The sequence below is a fragment of the Nannobrachium achirus genome, assembly GCF_963921795.1.
Source record: "Nannobrachium achirus genome assembly, chromosome: 13".
Lineage (NCBI taxonomy): Eukaryota > Metazoa > Chordata > Actinopteri > Myctophiformes > Myctophidae > Nannobrachium > Nannobrachium achirus.
This window is the reverse complement of record NC_137833.1, coordinates 16,980,521-17,001,056: the sequence shown is the minus strand read 5'-3', so window position 1 is coordinate 17,001,056 and position 20,536 is coordinate 16,980,521. Positions and strand designations below refer to the sequence as shown.

The 20,536-nt window shown below is 41.8% G+C and overlaps 1 protein-coding gene across 1 annotated transcript; it reads right to left on the bottom strand.

The window, feature by feature from the left end:
* Window positions 1-3,890: 3,890 nt before the first annotated feature.
* On the bottom strand, window positions 3,891-17,433 carry LOC308296516 (placenta-specific protein 9-like). Its single transcript, XM_080739806.1, has 4 exons — window positions 17,313-17,433; window positions 16,938-17,040; window positions 7,713-7,804; window positions 3,891-4,066 (listed from the first exon to the last, which is right to left on the bottom strand). Exons 2-4 carry the CDS (start codon window positions 17,002-17,004, stop codon window positions 3,917-3,919), a joined length of 309 nt encoding a protein of 102 aa, XP_080595932.1. The 5' UTR covers window positions 17,005-17,040; window positions 17,313-17,433; the 3' UTR covers window positions 3,891-3,916.
* Window positions 17,434-20,536: the final 3,103 nt, after the last annotated feature.

Genomic DNA, 20,536 nt, shown 5'->3' with positions numbered 1-20,536 from the left:
CTTATATCACCCACACAGTATACTGTACACCTATGTTTCTGACCACCTATGGCGCCGCATTTGATTTCTACCCTCAGTCTGAATGCGCTTGTCCTATTTCACTGATGCTGTACTTATGGCAAACACAAGGATTAGCAGTTATTTCTCTGCCAAGTGTAATTCGATTTCGTGGGAGGATAAAAGCTACTTGCAGATGAAGGGGAACAGCCTTTCCAGTAGATGCTTATAACACAAGCCATCTGGTACAGAGAGGCTTCATGGCTCCTTTGATGCTTGCGATCGTCGTTCCTGATACTGTAAAACACAATCTAGTGGTGCTGGTTGATAATTCATCTATTGTATTGTAGCCATAGCCATACATTTGCATCAACATGCTAGTTGGATTTTTCACACACACAAAAAAAGCTACTCTAATTGGTGAAAGTTTTTCCTTGGCATTTTATGGTATCGAGCTACTGTAATTTATGTAATTAAGGAGAACGATTGAACTTTTTACTGTCTCTATAAAGGTTGCCAAGATGCAGCATTCTGGCACTGAACTGTGGCTGCAACTCATTCAGAGCCATTTCTCCCAGGAATAAGTTCCAATCAATAAAATATATCGCCTAGAAGATTTGGTAACACTTGGGTTTACGTTAGCCTTATTCCCAGTGTATTAGCCTGTGTATTTTATGAAAATCTGCAGTCAGTAAGTACACAAAAACGCACAAGTTAAACTAATTCATTTAAATCTCCCTTGTGTGTAATGTGCTGAGTAGCAATGCAAGCACACGTTTCCCTAAGTACCAGCACAGTGTTGCTATGTACTTACATTATTTTGCCACTGGTTAATAATACACATTAATACAATAGAATGTAGCCACTGTAAAATAAAGCATACAGACTATGATTTATTAGTTAAATTTGGTCTCTTGACAGTGCTTGTTAAATGTAAAGATCTCTCATTGGGAATTGCTGTGGGGTGATATTGAAGTAGCTGTTCTCTTGGTAACTTGACTTGTGTAGATAAAGTTTCTATAGTAGTGGTAGTGGTTTAGTACATTTAAGGTGGTACCATTAATCTCAGCCTGGACACCTGGGAACATGTAGCAAAGTCCACCTTAAAACACTAAGGCCTAATAAAACAAAAAAACCTGTAAATAGCATATATGACGATAAAAATAAAAGATTAACTCACCACAGTTTTATGTGGGACTGCTTACATAACAACGTGTAAACTAATGGAGGAGTTGTGTGAAGCCAAACGCTCATACGGTCTCATTCCGAACCTTCTTTTCCAAGTGTGCAGGCACAACTTGTAGGCAAAATACGCCAAAGCTTTTCTACCATTTGCATAACCATTTCTAAGGAACTCTTTTGAGTGTGTGAATGTACGTCTCTTTTCCTGGTACATCAATTCAGTGCTCCTTCTGCAAGTGACACGAACATTTATACAAGCACATTAATATTACCTACAGTGTAAGATATTTGGGATACGGGGTGCACCTCAAAGATCGATTGATTGGTGATTAAGATTAAGGAGCTGCATACAAAAATACAGTGGAAACTCCATTCCAATATGTCATGAAAATATAACTGCGTTAATTACATTAATATTCTCAAACCCTGTGCTTTTTTTGCATGTACATTTACAGTATAAGCTTGTTTTTCGCAGAAGCGTAGAACTTGAGCCCTGACTGGCTGACTTGTGCATGTATACGCTTCTGCCTACATACTGTAGCATTACCTCAGCACACTGTAGCCCTGGCCTATACCATGACCTCCATCTGGTCAGTGAGTTCACTGAAGAACATTTACAAACTGTACAAACCATGATAATCCCAGTGTTATATGGACGGCATGATACTTTTTATTAGACGATATGCAGTACTGTACCTTCTGGCATCCCGTAGGTTGTCTTAATGCTTTTGAACCCTCGGTGGATGAATGGAACTTGTGTGTGTGTGTAAGTCGGCATTTGTGTTTGTTGCTATTTTTAACCGTCTCTGTACGAGTCTCTGCAGCAAACTAAAGAAGACGTGGGTCCAGGTTCTGCCTCCGCTCACCCCGATACTTTATATGCTGCATCGTCAACACGCGTTAAACTCTGTTACTTCTTAAGGCTTCTCCTAAAATCTGTCTAGACTCCATCAGAATAAAACGTAAGCCCGAAAGCGGCTTTGTAATTATATGTTAATCATTTGTAAATGGGTAAGAAATGATTTTTGATGGATAATTTAAGTGTAGCTTTGTCCAAGTTGCGATACTAATCTATAAGTATCGCCGTTTTGCTCCTCAATGTCGGTGATGAACTCCTATTTGGACATTTTGCTTGCGATTCCTCCCAACATAATGTTTCCTGTGTATTTGTGTGTGGGATTCCATAGTGGTGAGCAATAGCGTATTACCACGAGTTGTTTCTAAAGGCGTTGTGCTTGTGTTTGATCAGCAACAGCATGTCTCCCGTCTTAACGATTTCAAAAGACCTAACGCTCTAAGGGAACTTCGATGTCTTTGCATTGTGGATACATTTTGTAAATCAGTGCCCTTATTGAGAAAATTAATCAAGAAGAAAAAAGAAAGTTGGATTTTATGCCACTCTTTTCTCCTTTTATGATCCCTTTTGCATAATGTTCTGTACTGCAGGATTTTTACTATATTCACTCGCAGTTCTCCAGTCTAAAAAGCCTTGTATACTGTACCTTCTTCAACTGCTCTATGTAAAAAAAAACAACAACAAACAAACATGCTGCTTTAACTGCTTTGATAAAGAAATAAAACTCCTTCCAGTAATCTCTGTAACTCTTCTTCTGTGTGTCCTTGTGTCAAAGTCAGTGCAAGCAATGAAAAGGCACATTTTGTTATACAGTTATACACATGGAGCTATTCATAGACAGTAGAGGGCAACAAAGAGACATGGTGTGCAAGAGCCCTGCACCTGGCTGAAAGGCTGGGTAGGCAGGGGTGTCGCACCAAATTCTGGGCCCTGGGTACTTTAACTATTGAAAAATAGCAGATATACAAGCTCACAGCGCGGCACCGAGCTTGTAGATCTTCTATTTTTGTCTTTATTTCAATTTCAATATTTCAAATCCTTCTAAGGTTTTTGGAAAAAATCCTATGTTTCTATGTCAGTGCTGCTCAAACTTTTTCATGTGAAGGACCCCCCAAATGATATGTATTTGGCCACGGACACCCCATCTCAAAATATTTAGTTCCAGGGACCCCCCAGAAGCAAATTTTGAGTTACAAATGTTTGCTTAAAAAAATACATATATTCAAATATTTGCACACATTTTCACAACTTTTCAAAGATAGCAGATCTCACAAGCTTGTAGATCTGCTGTTCTTCAATAGCTCGAGTATAAAATAATTAAGGCCCATCCACCGTGGGCCCTAGTAATTCAGTCCCACTCCCCCCCCCCCCCCCCCCCCCTTGTGACACCCCTGTGGGTAGGCACTGTATGAGAGTGAATGAGTCCCTCGGAAACAGCATTTGTAAACATGTCCTCTAATGCTGGAACACCGTTGACTGTGGTTAGAATGGGCCTGTGGCTAAATAACAGGAGAAGGGATGAGGGTTGTCCCAGGAATAGCAAGAGTGAATATATATATATAACACTGACAAGTACAGTAAGCATTAGTGTCGTGATCTATCAGCCTTACTGCTGTACATACATAAGCCCTGTCTGCCCTCCTGGGATAGAGGCTTTGAGGCTTTGATACACAGGGAAATATACCCTACGCAGCACATTTACAACACTTTGCAAACTACTAGGCTTGGCATCAAAGTCGGCTTCCAGGAATGCACATGTCAGTCAAACTGACTGGCTCATAATTTAAACATTGTCCAAGAAGTGCAAGAGCTTTTGTGTCGTGCTTGGTCCCACATGGATGTTTGCTCGCTGGTCCACAGGCCCTTGCGTCCTCAGTTGGCTCAGGACGGCACCCTCTCTCCCGGGTCATCGAAGATGTCCACCGTTGGCTTCCCGCTGGTGTCCAGGAGGGGGCTCCACTCTGGTGCCTCAATGGCGTCCTGTAGAATGGACAGCTCTGCCTCCAGCTTCCCCACTGTCTCTTCTACTTTCTGCAGAAAAAAAGCAAAAGACATGTTTGTGCAGTTGTCGTGTGCATAATGGATTAAACCACTTAAAAAAGTTCATCTCTTCTTAGTAAAACCTGAGCCTTTTCCATCTACACCAAATCACCACCAATCCACATGAGCCGTATCCCTATTCTGGGATGAATATTCAGGGGAAATGGCAGATCTATAAGCTCACAACACATCGTAACATGCATCGCAACACCTTGTGAGCTTGTACAGTAGATCAGACGTTTTCCACATAGATATTTGGTGTAGAGGGAAGAAAGACAGATTATAGATTACTTTCTGAATTTACATAACTAGCCCTTACCCGTTCAAAGATATGAGCTCCGAAATGATGTGCAGTGTGTGGATTATGGGATGTGCACTGTGCACACAGTATATGAGGGATGGAAAGTAACTTTAACTGGTGCTTGCATGCTAATATGTAGGAGCATCAATGTAAGAAATACCCGTTCCATTTAACGGCTACAGAGATACTGTGTACCGATCTGCATGATTTTGGACAACATCTGTAACAGGGCCAGAATCACCCCCCCCCCCCCCCCCTCCCTTAACATGTGTGGTCACAAAAGGTACTGTAGGCTAAATAGATATAGATACACCATAAAAATGCAATTATACAGCATACGATTTGTGAAAGTGACAAACGGGCTTCACAGTTATGTCAGGTGTGTTCATATGCTGATGGTGATGCGATTTCAGATCAATTGCTCCAGCCACTGAGGAGAAACGCGGTTTCAGACAGACAGACACTCAGACAGACAGACAGACAGACATTCAGAAAATTATATGTTAGATATAAATACATTTAGATTCGGTTTTTGGGGGGTCTTTTCTGCCTTTAATTGATAGTTCACAGTGTGGATGGACAGGAAACAGTGAGAGACAAGCAGCAAAGATTTTCGGGAATGGGACTCGAACACGCAATGCTGCCAGGCCAACCTATACTGTATATATATTATATATATGTACTGTGTGTGTGTGTGTGTGTGTGTGTGTGTGTGTGTGTATACATACATACATGAACAAAGTATCAATTCCAAAGCTCCACCAGCTGTTTAAAACCCTATACGGGGGTCCCCCAGGGCTCTATACTAGGTCTGCTATTTCTCTCTGCACTAAATGTCTTTGCCGGAAACAGCCGATATACAAGCTTTCACAGCGATTTTTCTGTATGTTCCCCCCCCCCCCCCCCCCCCCCCCCAAGAATAGGGATACTAGGCTTCAAGTGGTCAACTAGTTAGAGATAGTCTCTAGGTAGAGATTTCACAACTTTTCAATCCCCATACTCGTCTCAGATCAATTCAAGTCAGATCACTGAACCCATGTTTACACATTTTAAAATGTCTGGCATTGATGACTTCCTTATGTAAATTGTACGCTTACTAATTTCATTATTTTTCTAATTCTTTAATGGTTTTTCCTACCGAGTCCACGTGGTACTTCTTTCCTGTGTGGGAGAGCTGCTGTAGATTATGATTATGTCTTATTGTAATAATTGCATCACAACTCACTCAGCTTTTACATGTGCAATGTCCCTTAGGTGGAGCAGACAGGAAATGTGTAGGGGGATCCTAATGACACACATCTGTTTCCTGAGCTTCTTAGATCTTGTGTAAGTAAATCATGTCTTTGAAACATTTATGCTACTTTATCAAATCTTTCAAATCTCGACATCTGTAGGTCTTCTTCTTGCATTCCCTAAACCAGGGGTAGGCAACCTTAGGCACGGTGATCACTGGCATACTGGCAGAAGTGTGAGAGAGAGAATTTATATTTTAAAATCAAATATTGTTATAAACGTTCAATTTAGTCACCTGATTTGCAGCAAATTATATCCTGCAAATAATTCTATATTCATTAAAATTCTAAACTTTGTCTGGGGAGGGAGTCGGGGAGATGGATGGGTTATTGCTCTGAGTCTAATGAGCGTTATAACAATGTCATAACAATCAAAATATGTCTGAATCTTGATGGGTGTCATTAAAATGTATGTTGTCATGGCACACCGACTATCTAAAAAATAAAAACATGGCACTTCCTTTCAAAAAGGTTGCTGACACCAGCTCTAAACAGTCATCCAAGACACCGTCGGCGTCCGAGACCTTTTTATGATAACCCTTACCAATGAAACATTCACGTTACATATACCAGTACTTTAATGTGGTGATCAACAAATAGTCATAATGGCTATACTGTATGTCACTGATCCCACAGACTATAGGATGTCCTGATGGATTATGTAGCTGGGGAAGAGCAATAACCCTAACCAGGCACACCTGGCACACACCAGGCACACCTGCCCTTTTATCCGTCTGTAAAAAGTGCACTCTCCAGACCATGTTTTTACTGTGGGGAAATAAATGCAAACACCCTCTTTCCATGCCATACCTGAAGGCAGCATTCAAGAGACTTGCCTTGGCGAAACACTCTTACGTTGAAAGGTTTCTGTGTAGAAATCCATGCCGTTAGGCCACATCTCCAGTATTGACTTGATAATGCTTTGTTCAGTGTGGTATCAAGCATGTGAGCCTGGAGGTCTGCTATTTTTGATATTTTCACCAAAAGGCCCTTTTAGAACTTTCAGCCCCTGCCTCTCGATTCGATAAGGGACCCTGGCCCCAAAAATGCTTGAGAAACACTGGTCTAGTAGTGTATAAAGATTTGGCTTCACATGGTGTCTTTGCAACAAATAATCAAACGTGTTGTATTTCAAAAGCATGTGAGAGAGATTGCTTCATCTAATTAGCCTATCCTGTTTAGTAGGACCTGTTTTAGTGGGTTGTATGTCAACTTGGCCTTCAATTGGCTATTTCTCCCACAAACTTAGTTTTGTTCTATAAGTAATAATTGCTCTGTAAATATCGGCTCTGATATCTATGTATTTTGGCCTTTGATTGATAATTGAGATATGAGCTTCAGGTAAGGGGCCTAAGACATAAAGAGACCTTGGGCTCAAACTGTTGAACAGGGAGCTATTGAGGAAGACAGAAGCCAAAGCGTTTAGCTGCACACAAAATGGACATCATGTTTTTTTAAAGATGTATACATAAAAAAGACCTTTTTTTTTTTTGCCTGAGTGGATCATATTGAATTCCATTGGAGTCTCTTTAATATCCAGTGGATCCAGCACCAGGTTGAAATGAAAGAAGATTTATTTGTGCGTGAGCACAATGGGTCTTAAACTTCATAATGGATTAATACTTTGCCACATGAATAATACAGTCATTCATTCATATGAATAATAGAGCCACTCTTATGTATAAATAATACAGTTATTCATGCTGTAGTCAGTCATGCCCTCACGCAGAGAGGTTTGAGTTTTTCGGGACTGAAACTGAAAACCTGAGCATTCAAAATGCATTGTGAGATATGACTTTTTTTTTAAAGGTAACCACCACACATGATTTATGTGTTGCTTAAACCGAGTGAAGCCATGTCTTTGTCAGAATCGAATCCTTTTAAGGAAATGCTGAGGATTTTTGGTATACCTCAGCTGGAATAGAGGTTGACATTTGATAATGTTATCAGCAATGGGCCAAACACCCCGGAATCCTGAGAATTCAAACCACCAAGGACCTACTGTAAGCCTGGGGAAGCACATAGGTCGTGTATTATTTCCTACCTTCTCCACTACATCCAGGCGACTGTGAAGAGAAGTGTGATCCTGGCAGGCACTGGAGCGCACGGCTCTGGGCTTGAGGTTAGAGTCCGGCCCTGGTTAAGTAAAACACAGCATACAGGACAGGTATTATATAGAGGCACGGGTGTCACACCAAATTCTGGGCCCTGGATTCACTGCGGGCCCCCCATGAATGTTCTTCATAGGGGGATTTATTTGTGTTTTAACTAGGCCTATTGAAAAATAGCAGATATACAAGCTCACAGTGAGCTTGTATATCTGCTATTTTCTGAAAATTGTGAAAATGTGTCCAAGTCTTTGAATATTTCAATGTCAGTGGTCCTCAAACTTTTTCATGTGAAGGACCACCAAAATGATATGTATTTCGCCACGGACCCCCATCTCAAAATATTTATTTCCAGGGACCCCCAGAAGCAAAATTTGAGTTACAAATGTTCGCTTAAAGAAATACATACGTATATTCAAAGATTCGCACACATTTTCACGACTTTTCAAAAATAGCAGATCTACAAGCTCGCAGTGTGGCACTCTGTGCCGCGCTGTGAGCTTGTACATCTGCTATTTTTCAGCTAAAGTATAAAATAATGAAGGCCCCTCCACCTTGGGCCCTGGTAACTCAGTTCCCCCCCCTATTGTGCATGACGCCCCTGAGGTGTGAACAAGAAACAAACTGCTTTAAAACTAGAGACTCACCAAAATGCTTCTTCAATCTATTGCCAAAAAATGAAAGAATGTGATGTGCAGTTTAAACTTGGCTTTAGTTTATTCCCCTACTTAAGCTTCTACAGTCTATTTACTCAGGTGTATGCTGATTTTAGGATTAATTGACAAGCACACACTCCAATTCAGTCACTGAGGCCCTTTTTTCCTCTTCCGTCCTTTGCTAATATTGATTGGCTCAAATGGCTGGCAGATCTGCTGGTTCATTAGGACTATGTGGTCTGCGAGTGGACAAAGGGATCGTCTGACAGGCGTGCATATATGAGATCGGGCCATGGACAACACAGTGCATGGCTCGTCATGACCCAAGCCTGATGGTCTGGTTCTGAACACTCTACTGACAATGTTCTTTGCTTACCATAGTTGATTTTTATAAATTGAAAAGAGGAGGACACAAAGGGCTCTATTATGATCCAGGTCTTATGCCTTATGCCTTAACTTCTTTGCCTTTTTTTACTATATATACAATTTTTTTTAAATATTTCAAATAGCTGATCTGCAAGCTCACAACGTGCAGATGTAGATCAGAATTTGAAGTATTTAAAAATGTTTTTCAAAATAGTAAAAAAAAAGGCAAAGAAGTCCAAAGAGGCCTGGCCAGTGGCCATAAACAATGGAGGAAGGAATCAATAAGGCCTTGAACCAGACTTGGAGTAGCAACAGCATTGGAGATCCTTTGTTACCGAGTAACAAAGTTAGTAATGAAACAAGGCCAGACCACAGATTCTTTCAAGATTTTTTGTGATACAATAAAAGCGAAGCACAATGAAAAATTCATCTTTGTGATGAACTGTTTATGACTGGAAAACCATGATGTTACCCCACCTCCACCAGTCCACTCCACACGCTCTCTATTTCATTATTTCCTTCTTGCTGTCAGTCAGTCTGTCTGTCTTTCTCGCTCTCTCTTCTCTGTTAACCTCCACATGTTTGCTATTACACTCAGCAGGCAGCTTGGAGTCCCAACCACTCAGCTCACCACCACAGACCTGGCACTGAGCCTTTCTGCTGACACAGCTCTCTCTCTCTGTAAACTGAGCTGAGATCAGATAGCCTCCAGCAGCCATCACTGGGATCTGACCCAGTTTAACATGGACAACTGTTCTGATCCACATTCAGTGAAATTATGTAGATCAGGGGTCTTCAACAGGGGGTCCGGGACCCCTAGGGGGACCTCAGAGTTACTACAGGGGTCCTCCAAATCTTTGTGTGATCTTTTATCTCCTTTTTTATATTGACCACTTCAACCAGCGTCCATATTCAGAGAACATTAGCCAAAAATGGCAGATCTACAAGCTCACAACGCCTCGCGATGCGAGGCGTTGTGAGCTTGCTTTCGGCCATTTTCGGCAAAGAGCTTTGGTGTGTAGAGAGAAAAAGAGCAGACTAAGTACAGAGAGAAAGGTCAAGTTTATTAAGTATTGACGGTTCAAGTGGTTAAATATCTGAAAACACAAATTGACATGAATACAGAATACACTGATGATTGTGCCGTCAAACGATGAAACTATATGGTATCTATGGGTTGTGGGGCTCCCTGCTTCATCTCTCTCTCAACTAAGGGGTCCTTGGCCTGAAAACGTTGAAGACCCCTGATGTAGATGAAATACATTAATTATTGCAATCCAAAATACACCAGCACAAACTATTATTTTAAAAATAAGATGTTAAATTGTGTAATCTAACAACATTGGCATCTTTCCTAAAAGCTATGACTCGTATACATGTGAACAATTATATACTAGATGTATCATCTATCATAAATGTATACATTTATTATTATTTGGAAGATAAGCGGCGGCATATATGGTCACATTTGAGGATTTGAGTTGAACCAGTGGTCTTGGTTAGAAATTTAGGCTTCAAAGTACAACAAAGTAAGGGGAAAGTTAGGCAACTATTGTTCCCCTTATTCCCTCTTGCTGTAAAAGATGTTTCCAATTATGTGTTTCTCTTTGAAGCCAACAGATTTGGATGGAAACCTTCATTCTCCCATTTCCTAACGCCCTCACAGTCTTAATGACTGCGGTTGGACCTCGCTCCAATACTGTGCCTTGCGTTGCTGTTTATGAAACGAGTGTGAGTTTTCATTGCCATATCCAATTCGATGAAGGAATGCTGAAAGCAGAGGCTCAGATGTACGTACTTGTATTTGGAAATAGGCAGTTAAAGGAAATAATTCATGGTGTGTGTGCGTGTGTGTGTGTGAGCTGTGATTGTGGAATGGAGAGGCAAAGAAGTGAGTCATCATCTCCACAAATTTGATTTCTTTGGTTCTCTGCATTCCTTGGAGTGTTAAATCCCTCTTAAACCATACTTCCTGTTGTCTTGACACAACGCTGAGGAAAACCGATTAGTTTGAAACACGTCCATATTAGGGCATTCACGAATAGTGATTTTTAGTATTCGAATTATTCGACCTCAAAGTATTCGAATAGGCTAATATTCGACAGGACTGGCCAAACTGTCAAATATTAAGTAAGCAAGAGGCGAACATTGTGAAAATAGCCGATCTACATGCTCACAACGCCTCGCGTTGCGAGGCGTTGTGAGCATGTAGATCTGCTATTTATCTGTGGAACAGAGTCACATTAAATGTAATACCTACAATTCCAAGTGCTTGTCAGGGTGGGAGTCCCCAGTTCAAATATGTTTATTTTGGCGTCCACAGCCTAAAAAGGTTTGAGAACCCCTGGTATAAAGCATTAACAAATTCATCCACCAGGGCCATTGACAACTCATTCTTATGACTTCCTATCTAGCCAAGCTTTATAAAATATATATTTTTAAAGAGAAAATAAAAAAATTAAAATAAGCGAATATTTGACTTGAACAACGTCGAAATAGTAACTTTGATATTCGAATATTCGAATATTCGAATATTTGGTGAAAGCCCTAGTCCATATTGCTCCAATCCAATCCAATCCACTTTATTTATATAGCACATTTTTAAAAACAGAGTTTACAAAGTGCTGTACAGAGAATCACGGCTAAATACACAAAGGCTAAGATACAAAAAAAGCAACAAAACATACAATACAGTAAAAAGAGCAGTAGAAAATAACACTGACAATAAAAGACGCAGCTGCGTCAGACAGTGAAAATAATAAGCAAAACAAGACCATACTCTCAACTGGAATTAAAAGCCAGGGCGTACAGGTGTGTCTTCAGACGAGATTTAAAGATCTCGATGGTGGGGGCCAGTCTGACTTGGGAGGGGAGTGCGTTCCATAAGGTGGGACCTGCGACTGAAAAAGCTCGGTCGCCTCTGGTCTTTTTTGTTTTGCCCTTTGGGGGCTCCAGTTTCAACTGGCCCGTGGAGCGCAGAGACCTTGGAGGGTTGTAGACCTCCAAGAGGTCTGCAAGGTATTGGGGTGCCAACCCATTCAATGATTTAAAAACAAACAAAAGGATCTTGAAATCAATTCTGAACTGAATGGGGAGCCAGTGAAGAGAAGACAGCACTGGTGTGATGTGGTCACGCTTGCGGGTTCCTGTAAGGAGCCGCGCTGCAGCGTTTTGCTAGGTCAGGGAGAGGTAAATATACAGTAACAATGTGAAACGGACAGTTATTGAGTGCTTGCTGTCTTCTCTAGGTTGGCCACAACCTTTGACCTTTAATCACTTGCGCAGGAGATCCAGGTTAGCGCAGCTTTATGTTTTTTTTTTTTTTTTTTTTTTTCCAGTTGAAAATACCCCATTTGTCGGACAACACTTTTTTTGCTCAAAGAAGTCATTTTGTACATCTCTTTGTCTTCATTCAAATGTGCCTTTCTCACAGACACTGTAGCGGAGTTTAGAGCTTCATACACAGGCTTACAAAAACATTCGTTCCGGAAACCCCAACAATCCAGAGACTACAAACAAAACAGCTCAAACGCAGCACTTCTTCTGGCTGGTGACTTCATCATTAAAATGTATGAGCTTAGACTGCAATGCCATTCAATGTTATGTGTCTAAAATGTATTGTAAGAATACGCTTTATTCATAATGTTAAACTAAAATAGATCCATTCTCCTCATAGACTTGTATATTACCTCTGTTCTTACATCCATTCTGAACTGCATTCCTGCCTGTCATGCAACAAGCCAGAAAACCTTAGGACAAACTGCATGAATAGACAATTATCTTCTGAATCTTATATCTTAATAACTGTCTATTTCCTCCCCGTTAGAAAGTATTGAGAGATGTGGGACTGTTGTTATTCCTCTGGCCTCTGACTATCCCCCAATGCGTCGTCCTGTCTTTGCAGTGGACTGGCGTGTTTTTACAACAATATCCTGTGGTAACATTTTACAGGCTCCATTACACAGCCCTGAGGTGTGCCAAGTACATCCAGGAAGCAAGCCAAGGAAAACCAAAGAATGGATGGGAGATAAGACACTTCTCCCTATCGTTACTGTCGGGTGGAAACCTTGTGTCAAAAACCGTTCCTTTTTATTACTGTATTATAAAAAAAGGAACGTAAAATAATGAAAAATAGCTGGTCTACAAGCTCACAACGCCTCATGATGCGAGCTGTTGAGAGCTTGTAGATCTGCAGTTTTCATAATTTTGTGAGACGTTAATTTATGACAAAAAGAAGAGAAAATAAGTTGAAATATGGATATACAAGGTTTCTGCCCGAAAGTGACGATATTCTGTTGCAGTGAAGAAACACACCACATGTCAGCCCTTACAAGGCCATTTTTGGCTGGACCGGCAGGCCCAGCCCAAAAGACAGATGTCTCTGACTGACTGACTGACTGAACAATGAACTTACAGTATCGGTCAGAAGGATATCCTAACTTGCGGGAGACAAGCTAGTCAGAGCAATCATCCCTCCATGCTATGGTATATAGTGAGCACTGAGCAGAGTAAACTCAGTAAACTCACAGTGCTCAGGTTGGTTGTCTGCCTGGGGGGAAGTCCATCAACATTGCTAATTAAATCTTGATTGAAATTGAAAAAGCAATTAACGTGGACTCCCATTAAGGCTCAAGCTATTTCATTAACACAATTAAGCTATGTCTTATAGTCAACATTACATCAAACCAGGCTCGACGAGAGTGTTGTTCTTCTCAGCACAAACCCTTTCAGTTTCAGTTTACTTATTGGATACTGAAGCTCACCGCCTATAATGGTTGTATACTCTACACAGTCTTCTACACTCTCTGAGAGATGGTATCTAAAAGTGAAAGTACTTGTGGACTGCAAAAGTATGATAGGCCTACCCTACAGTATACAGTAGACTCAAATAAATAGTTTATGTGTTTATGTTTCCATAATGTGAAAGTCAAATGGCCAGTTAAGTACTATGGGAAATTTACTGAGAGGAATTCACATGCCCAATATGATGACCTTCACTGTGAGCGGTCCCACTTCACTGGTGTCATTCTGTGATCTTGGTACTCTAGACTAAAGTTCAACGTAATTTGTGATTATGAATTAAAGTTATTTGTGTGATCTAATCTTGTGTGATATGGTAGGCTACACTTTTACACCAAATAACATTTAATATCCAGGGATTCACATTATAGAATATAGACAGTACCACTATCCTCTTAAATTGCCCACAATTCCACACGTTATACCCACACTCGCTATCAGATTTACGTGAACTCTGAGCATGTTGCTGCATGTTTGCAGCCAGAGGCAGCTTGAGGTGTAGTTAAATCCACTCTGGTGCAGCAAGGCCCCTTGGCAAAGCTCACCAACTTTTTTCTTGACAATGATAAATGCACTGGCTGCAATCTGCTAAAGGCATGAATCGAGCGATAAATGTTCAGTGGTTTGTACCACGACCTTCAGCTCATATACTGTAGCAAAAGCGTGTCCTGGCGTGGCTCTGCACCATAGCAGTCCAATTTGTCCAAAGACCAGGCTACTTAACCGTTTAATTTATCCACCATACCATATACAGTATATGGCGTGGGTATCGCGCCGAAAAAGGCAGATCCACAGTATAAGCTCACAACATGTTTTGAGCTTGTTTTTTCTGTGCAACTATCAAGCTTGCAGCTGTCCAGAGGCTGAGTGGGTATGCTAGCATAAGTAGGCCTATACCCCCTCCATCCACCCCGCCTCTCTCTACTCCAAGGAAACAGATCATAGGAAAACAAAACAGGGTCTCACTGGAGTCATGATCTAATACACTGACTTTTACAGAGAGAGAGAGAGAGGGAGGGAGAGGGAGACAGAGTGAGTGAGTGAGTGAGTGATGCCCAAGTGTGTCCGTGTACGTTAACACACGTACATGCACTCTTGGCCCAGTCTGTCTGCTCCAACATCAGTCCACAGGAGAGCGACTTCAGCGGAGTGAGTAATGGAGAACACAGCCTGGGCCAAAGCGCTATAGTAGGTCCAAGCAACAGTGAAGTCCCATTCCGTACAAGCCAGGCCTTTACCAAACAGAATGATGTGGGGCCCACCCAAAGTACGCTCACATCAACCGGTTACATCACTCGAGAATAAGCTGGATTAGTTCAACCTTGCACAAGAGATGTGTGTGTGTGTGTGTGCTCGTTTGTGTGCTCGTGAATTACTACACTCCCGAGTCCTGCATTTGGCCATTTTTGCATCATGAGTCACTGTATTTCTCACGCAGAGCCAGTTGATGTTGCACAGAGCTAGCTGTGGAGGAGCAGCCAATGTTTTTTTTGTGAGTTTCCATGGAATTAGTAGGTAAACAAAAAGCTTAAAAACTGTCTGGTCCAGGGAATGAAGAGCTGAGGACATATATGGATAAAGTGAAGGATTGTTTTTAGGGGCTACGCTGACGTTCTATTCGATTAAGTATGGTCACAGTTACGATGAAATTGGAAACATATGTGCTGGCTCACCCATCCAGCAACAAGCACGGGGACACACACACACACACACACACACACACACACACACACACACACACACACACACACACACACACACACACACACACACACACACAGTTAAGTTGACTGGGCTTCCAGGATTTGACAGTATTTCTGAAGATATCCCCTGACTAATAGGCCTACCCCACAGAAATGTTCCGGCTCTCTCCCCCAACACACACAGATGCGATTATGCATACATAAACAAACCCTAATGTGAATACCGCGTCATGCAGAGTATGTTCGTCCAACAATCACCCACACACACTTAAAGAAAGCGTGTGTTAATGCTGTTAAATATACACTGGCCACAGTGTGGATGTGGATGACAAAAACATACAAATAGAAACCTTTAAAGGGACTATACCACTTTTTTTTTTGGTCTTCTCAGTGTTTCTTCCAGCCCCCCCCCCCCCCCCCCCCCCAAAAAAAACCAATTCATTAACTCTAGGCCTTGCCATTCATATCAAGAAGGAGCGGTACTTTTTGGGAGGCTATATTCTATTGAAACTATGGGGTTTCGTTGCCAACAAAGGGCATTTTGGTATTGCATCTGAAATGGCTTGGAATTGGAGACAGACAGAACATGACATTTCAATATCTGAGTGGTTGTTTAGGCTAAAACCTGTATAAAACCATATTATGGACCAATATTTATATAAAATATATATTTTTAAAAGCATGGTGTGGCCCCTTTAATAGAAATGACTGAGGCGTTCCATCAACCGACAGCCCCTCCCAGATTAGTTTTCACAGAAAAGCTTCTTTTTACCAACACTATATCATATTTCCACAACAAAGTTCCACCTGTTCCAACACAGGTCCAATCAACCCAGACATTTAACACATTTAATACACTGAAGGAACCACTAATCGACTGGTTCCCAAGCACTGTGTCCCATTTTTATGGGTCCCTTAATTTTTGGTTTCTTCCATTTTGTTTTTAATTATTATTTAATTTTTGAAGAAAAAAAAAAACATTCCCAAAACAATCAAAGATTTTCAAGAATTAAAAAACAAATTAAAAATGTCAGTAATTTCATGAAGAAATCAAGAAATCCCATAAATTAGAATACAAATCTGAAGAAGTAGTGAAAATAGCCGATCTACAAGCTCTCAACGCAGCGTGAAGTGGCGGGTTGAGAGCTTGTAGATCTGCTATTTTCACTAGTTTGGGTCCCGGGCAAACTAAAAAGTTTGGGAGCCACTGTAACTAATCTATACTCTGGCTTTGACTTTTTTTCCCAGCTGCTGTGCCCTCTGACCTTTACCCCCCTTGCCCTAATCACAACTAGAGTTACCGTATAGACCAGGGGTCTTCTACATTTTCAGTCCAAGGACCCCTTAGTTGAGAGACAGATGAAGCAGGGGCAAAGATGCATATACCAAACAAATTTCCCAAAAGCAAAACTACGCCGCATCAAGGGGTTTATTAGGTAGGCCCTAAAAGTGTGTCCTTGAGCACAGGCCAGGGGAATTATACGGTTTGATCGTTCCGGCCAAAGTGTAGTCCGTCTAGGACTACAACATGACGTAGAGTGGTTTACGCTCCCGACCGGATCAAACCCCGAAAAGTGAAGGGATCCCAGGCTAGAGAAAAAAAAAAAAAAAAAAAAAAAACGTTTGAGAACCTTACCTGCCACCACACAGCCAATGAGAAGGCAGAGGAGTCCAAGCAGGCAGGTGGAGGGGCGGGGCATCATGGTGCAGTGACAACCTGGAGAGCAGCTGCTGTGAGCCTGGGACAGGCAGGAGAAAGAGTTAGTCACTGTATGTTGCACAACTTGCAGTGAAATACTGTGTGTTTGTGCATGTGCGTGTGTGTGCGTGTGTGTGTGTGTGTGTGTGCGAGCGTGTGCCCCAGTAAAATGCTTAGTGGTGATTTAACTTAGAGAGAAAAACACTGAGGGTCGTAGCAGTTCACTTGTGAAGTGATATAATGAATGTGCAACACTGCAAAATCCTGTGTTAATTTAGTTTTGACTCTGTGTGTGAGAAAAGCTATACTTACTCCCACAGTACCCAGTGCCCTTGGTCTCCTTGGAAGCTGAACTGGACTGTGGCACAACTTATTTCCCCCTTACCAAACTCTTCCCCTAAATTCTTAAACTCTTCCTCCTCTGCCGTCTCAATACCTCCTCCTTTGCCCGGCGTTTGCTCCCTCACTCCCTTCTCTCTCTCCCTCACTCGGTTGCGCCCAGTTTCCTAATGAAAACATTTTATGTATGCAGAACAAAAGCCCACTATCTGGGAGAGGGGGGGTGGTTGAGGGGTGAAGGGGGCGGGAAGATATTTTCTCTCTCTCTCTCTCTCTCTCTCTCTCTCTCTCTCTCTCTCTCTCTCTCTCTCTCTCTCTCTCTCTTTTACAAGGGAGGGGACTCCTCTGACTACAGCCCAATGACAAGATTTTTCTTTTGGGGGGCCAAACTTTGCGGTTCGTGAAGTTTTGTCTTTTATCTTTTTTACATAGATTTTAAACTTTACCCAACACAAGAATGACATAAACAATGTCTAACACAGGGGTCTTCAACAGGGAGTACGGGTCCCCTAGGTGGTCCTCAGAGTTACTACAGGGGGTCCTCCAAATATTTGTTTGATAGAAACTTTTTTTTTTCTTCCCTTCACTACTTGAGTGAAGGGTCTATATTCTGAAAACTTTAGCCAAAAATAGACGATCTCGTGCGAGGCGTTGTGAGCTCATAGATCGGCTATTTTTGGCAAAGAGCCTTGGTGTAGAGGGGGAAAAGAGCAGACTAAGTACAGAGTGAAAGGTCAAGTTTATTAAGTATTGACGGCTCAAGTGGTTAAATATTTGAAAACACAAATTGACATGAATCCAAAATACATTGATGATTGCGCTGTCAAACGATGAAACTATATGGAATCTATGTAAAGCTTGTGAGGGTCCCTAACTTCATGTCTCTCTCAACTAAGGGGTCCTTGGCCTGGAAACGTTGAAGATCTCTGGTCTAACATGTTTCATCTTAAGTGTAAATTAAGTAGGGGGAAAAAAACATGAGTTCATGAGTGAGAACTCCAAGTTCTTTTGTGGGCAGTTACAGTATGGGTGATGTTTGACAGTAGGACATGATATTGCAATGCATGCCAAAGGTCAATTTGTTTTGGTGTGAATTCTGTCTGAGTGGACAAAATGTATCAAATGTAATCAATTCAGTCTCCAGAAAATGCCCTTAATAAGGGCATTTAATAAACGTATTGGTCATGTATGTTATGGTCATATCAATCAACTCTCTAGCACTCTCTAAGCTTTTGTTTTGCACTTTCTTTCTTTACACACACACACACACACACACACACACACACACACACACACACACACACACACACACACACACACACACACACACACACACACACACACACACACACACACACACACACACACAGTGATCATTGACTGGCCTTAAGCGGCTCTACAGATTAAGAAAAACCAAGTGGAGCAAAAGTGAGCGAGGGGATCATGAGAGGAAGGATGAGAAGAAGAGGGCAACGAGTTTGACCTGTCAAAGACCACCGCTGAGAGGTCATATGGGGGCATGAAAACCTAGGCTGATTTAGTAGTTTTTTGTCAGTTTATGAAACAGGTTCAAACCTACAGCAGAGCAGAAGGCTGCATAACACTGACCTTATAGTACACAGTGATGTAAGTCAGTGGTTCTCAAGCTGTGGGTCGGGACCCCCCCATGACTCAGCAGTATTGCCCTGGATTGCCACTACCATCGCCACCACCGTGCTCTGTTCCTTCAGTTACTGACGTTATAGTTCGGTGGCAGTGGCTCAGGGGTAGAGTGGCGGCTTGGCAACCGGAAGGTTTCCAGTTCAAACCCAGGCTCCCCAGAGTTACTGTCGAAGAGTCCTTGAGCAAGACTCTGAACCCCTAATTGCTCCCGATGAGCAGGTTGGTGCCTTGCATGGTTTCCTACGCCATCGGTGTATGAATGTTTGTGTGAATGTAATGCACAATCATTGTAAAGCCTAACCCTTGGATAAAGGCGTTATATATAAATGCACCATTTAGCATTAAAGTTCAATGGAGTTCCACAGAGACATTCCGCTTGGCCTCTTTGGCGTACAATAGGACCCGAGAGCTGGCCTTGTGATGATACATGAAATAAGAAATGCCCAGGCCCACATCCTGGCTTACTGGAGTCTGGTACGGCAGGACAGGGCAAAGCATTCTCACAGCCATGAGTGTGAGAACGCATAGCCTACAATATAACAACAATAAGCTATTAGAGTTTTTGTGGCATCCATTTTCTGTCCATTGGCACCCCAGGATATAGGCCTAGGCCTACAGAACCTCAACAAAATGATCACCGTTGGTGTTGAAAGATGAATATGCTGCAATTCATTAATTACATAAATCTAACAACTTTTGACATTTCATTTGTATTTTGACAATAGGACCTAAGAAATGCAGGTATGGTCATTGTAATGTGTGCCAAAGGGCAGTTTGTGACAAACGGATTATCTCTCAAACACACATGGCCAGTAGACACAAGCTAATCTCACACAGAGGATCACCTGGTCATCTAGTGTCACGCTGGTATGTTGTGTGACAGACAGCATAAAAAAGAGAGAGATGAGTGCATACAGTTGGTGCATGTGTGTGTGTGCGAGTGTGTGACTGTTCTTACCATGACATTTCCATAAGCATAACATAGACCAGACAAGAAAATATGGGAAAAATGAGGGACGGCGGGAATGTATTTGCTCCTTCTGGAACGATGACTTAAATGACTTGACATTATTGACCTCACACAGGGCATCAGTCCACTACACCAGTAGTTCAACTTCTTATTAAACATTTTTGTGTCAAGGACCCCTACATTGATGTAGCCTATTAGGCTGTGAACCTCCATTTGAAAACATGTTGCAGGGACGCCAAAAGAGATTCCACTTTTGTCAAAATGTTCCCAAAATAGTCGATCTACAAGCTCACGACAAGTTGTGAGTGCCTGGCAAAACATGCTTTAGTTGAGTAGAGTAAGGTTATAGATGCTAGCGAAGACATCTGCACATGCTTTGAGTACTTGGCTGAGTAGTACACCATGTTGGCCAGGTGCCTTGTATGTATACACTTTTGAAGGTTTTACATACATCCGCCCTAGATATTTATAGTGGGCTGGGGCCCTGTGCATGCAGTATTTTTCATCTTCCCTAATTCTAACTCATGATGCAGGTCTGCTCCATGAAGGTGTCTTCGCCATGCTG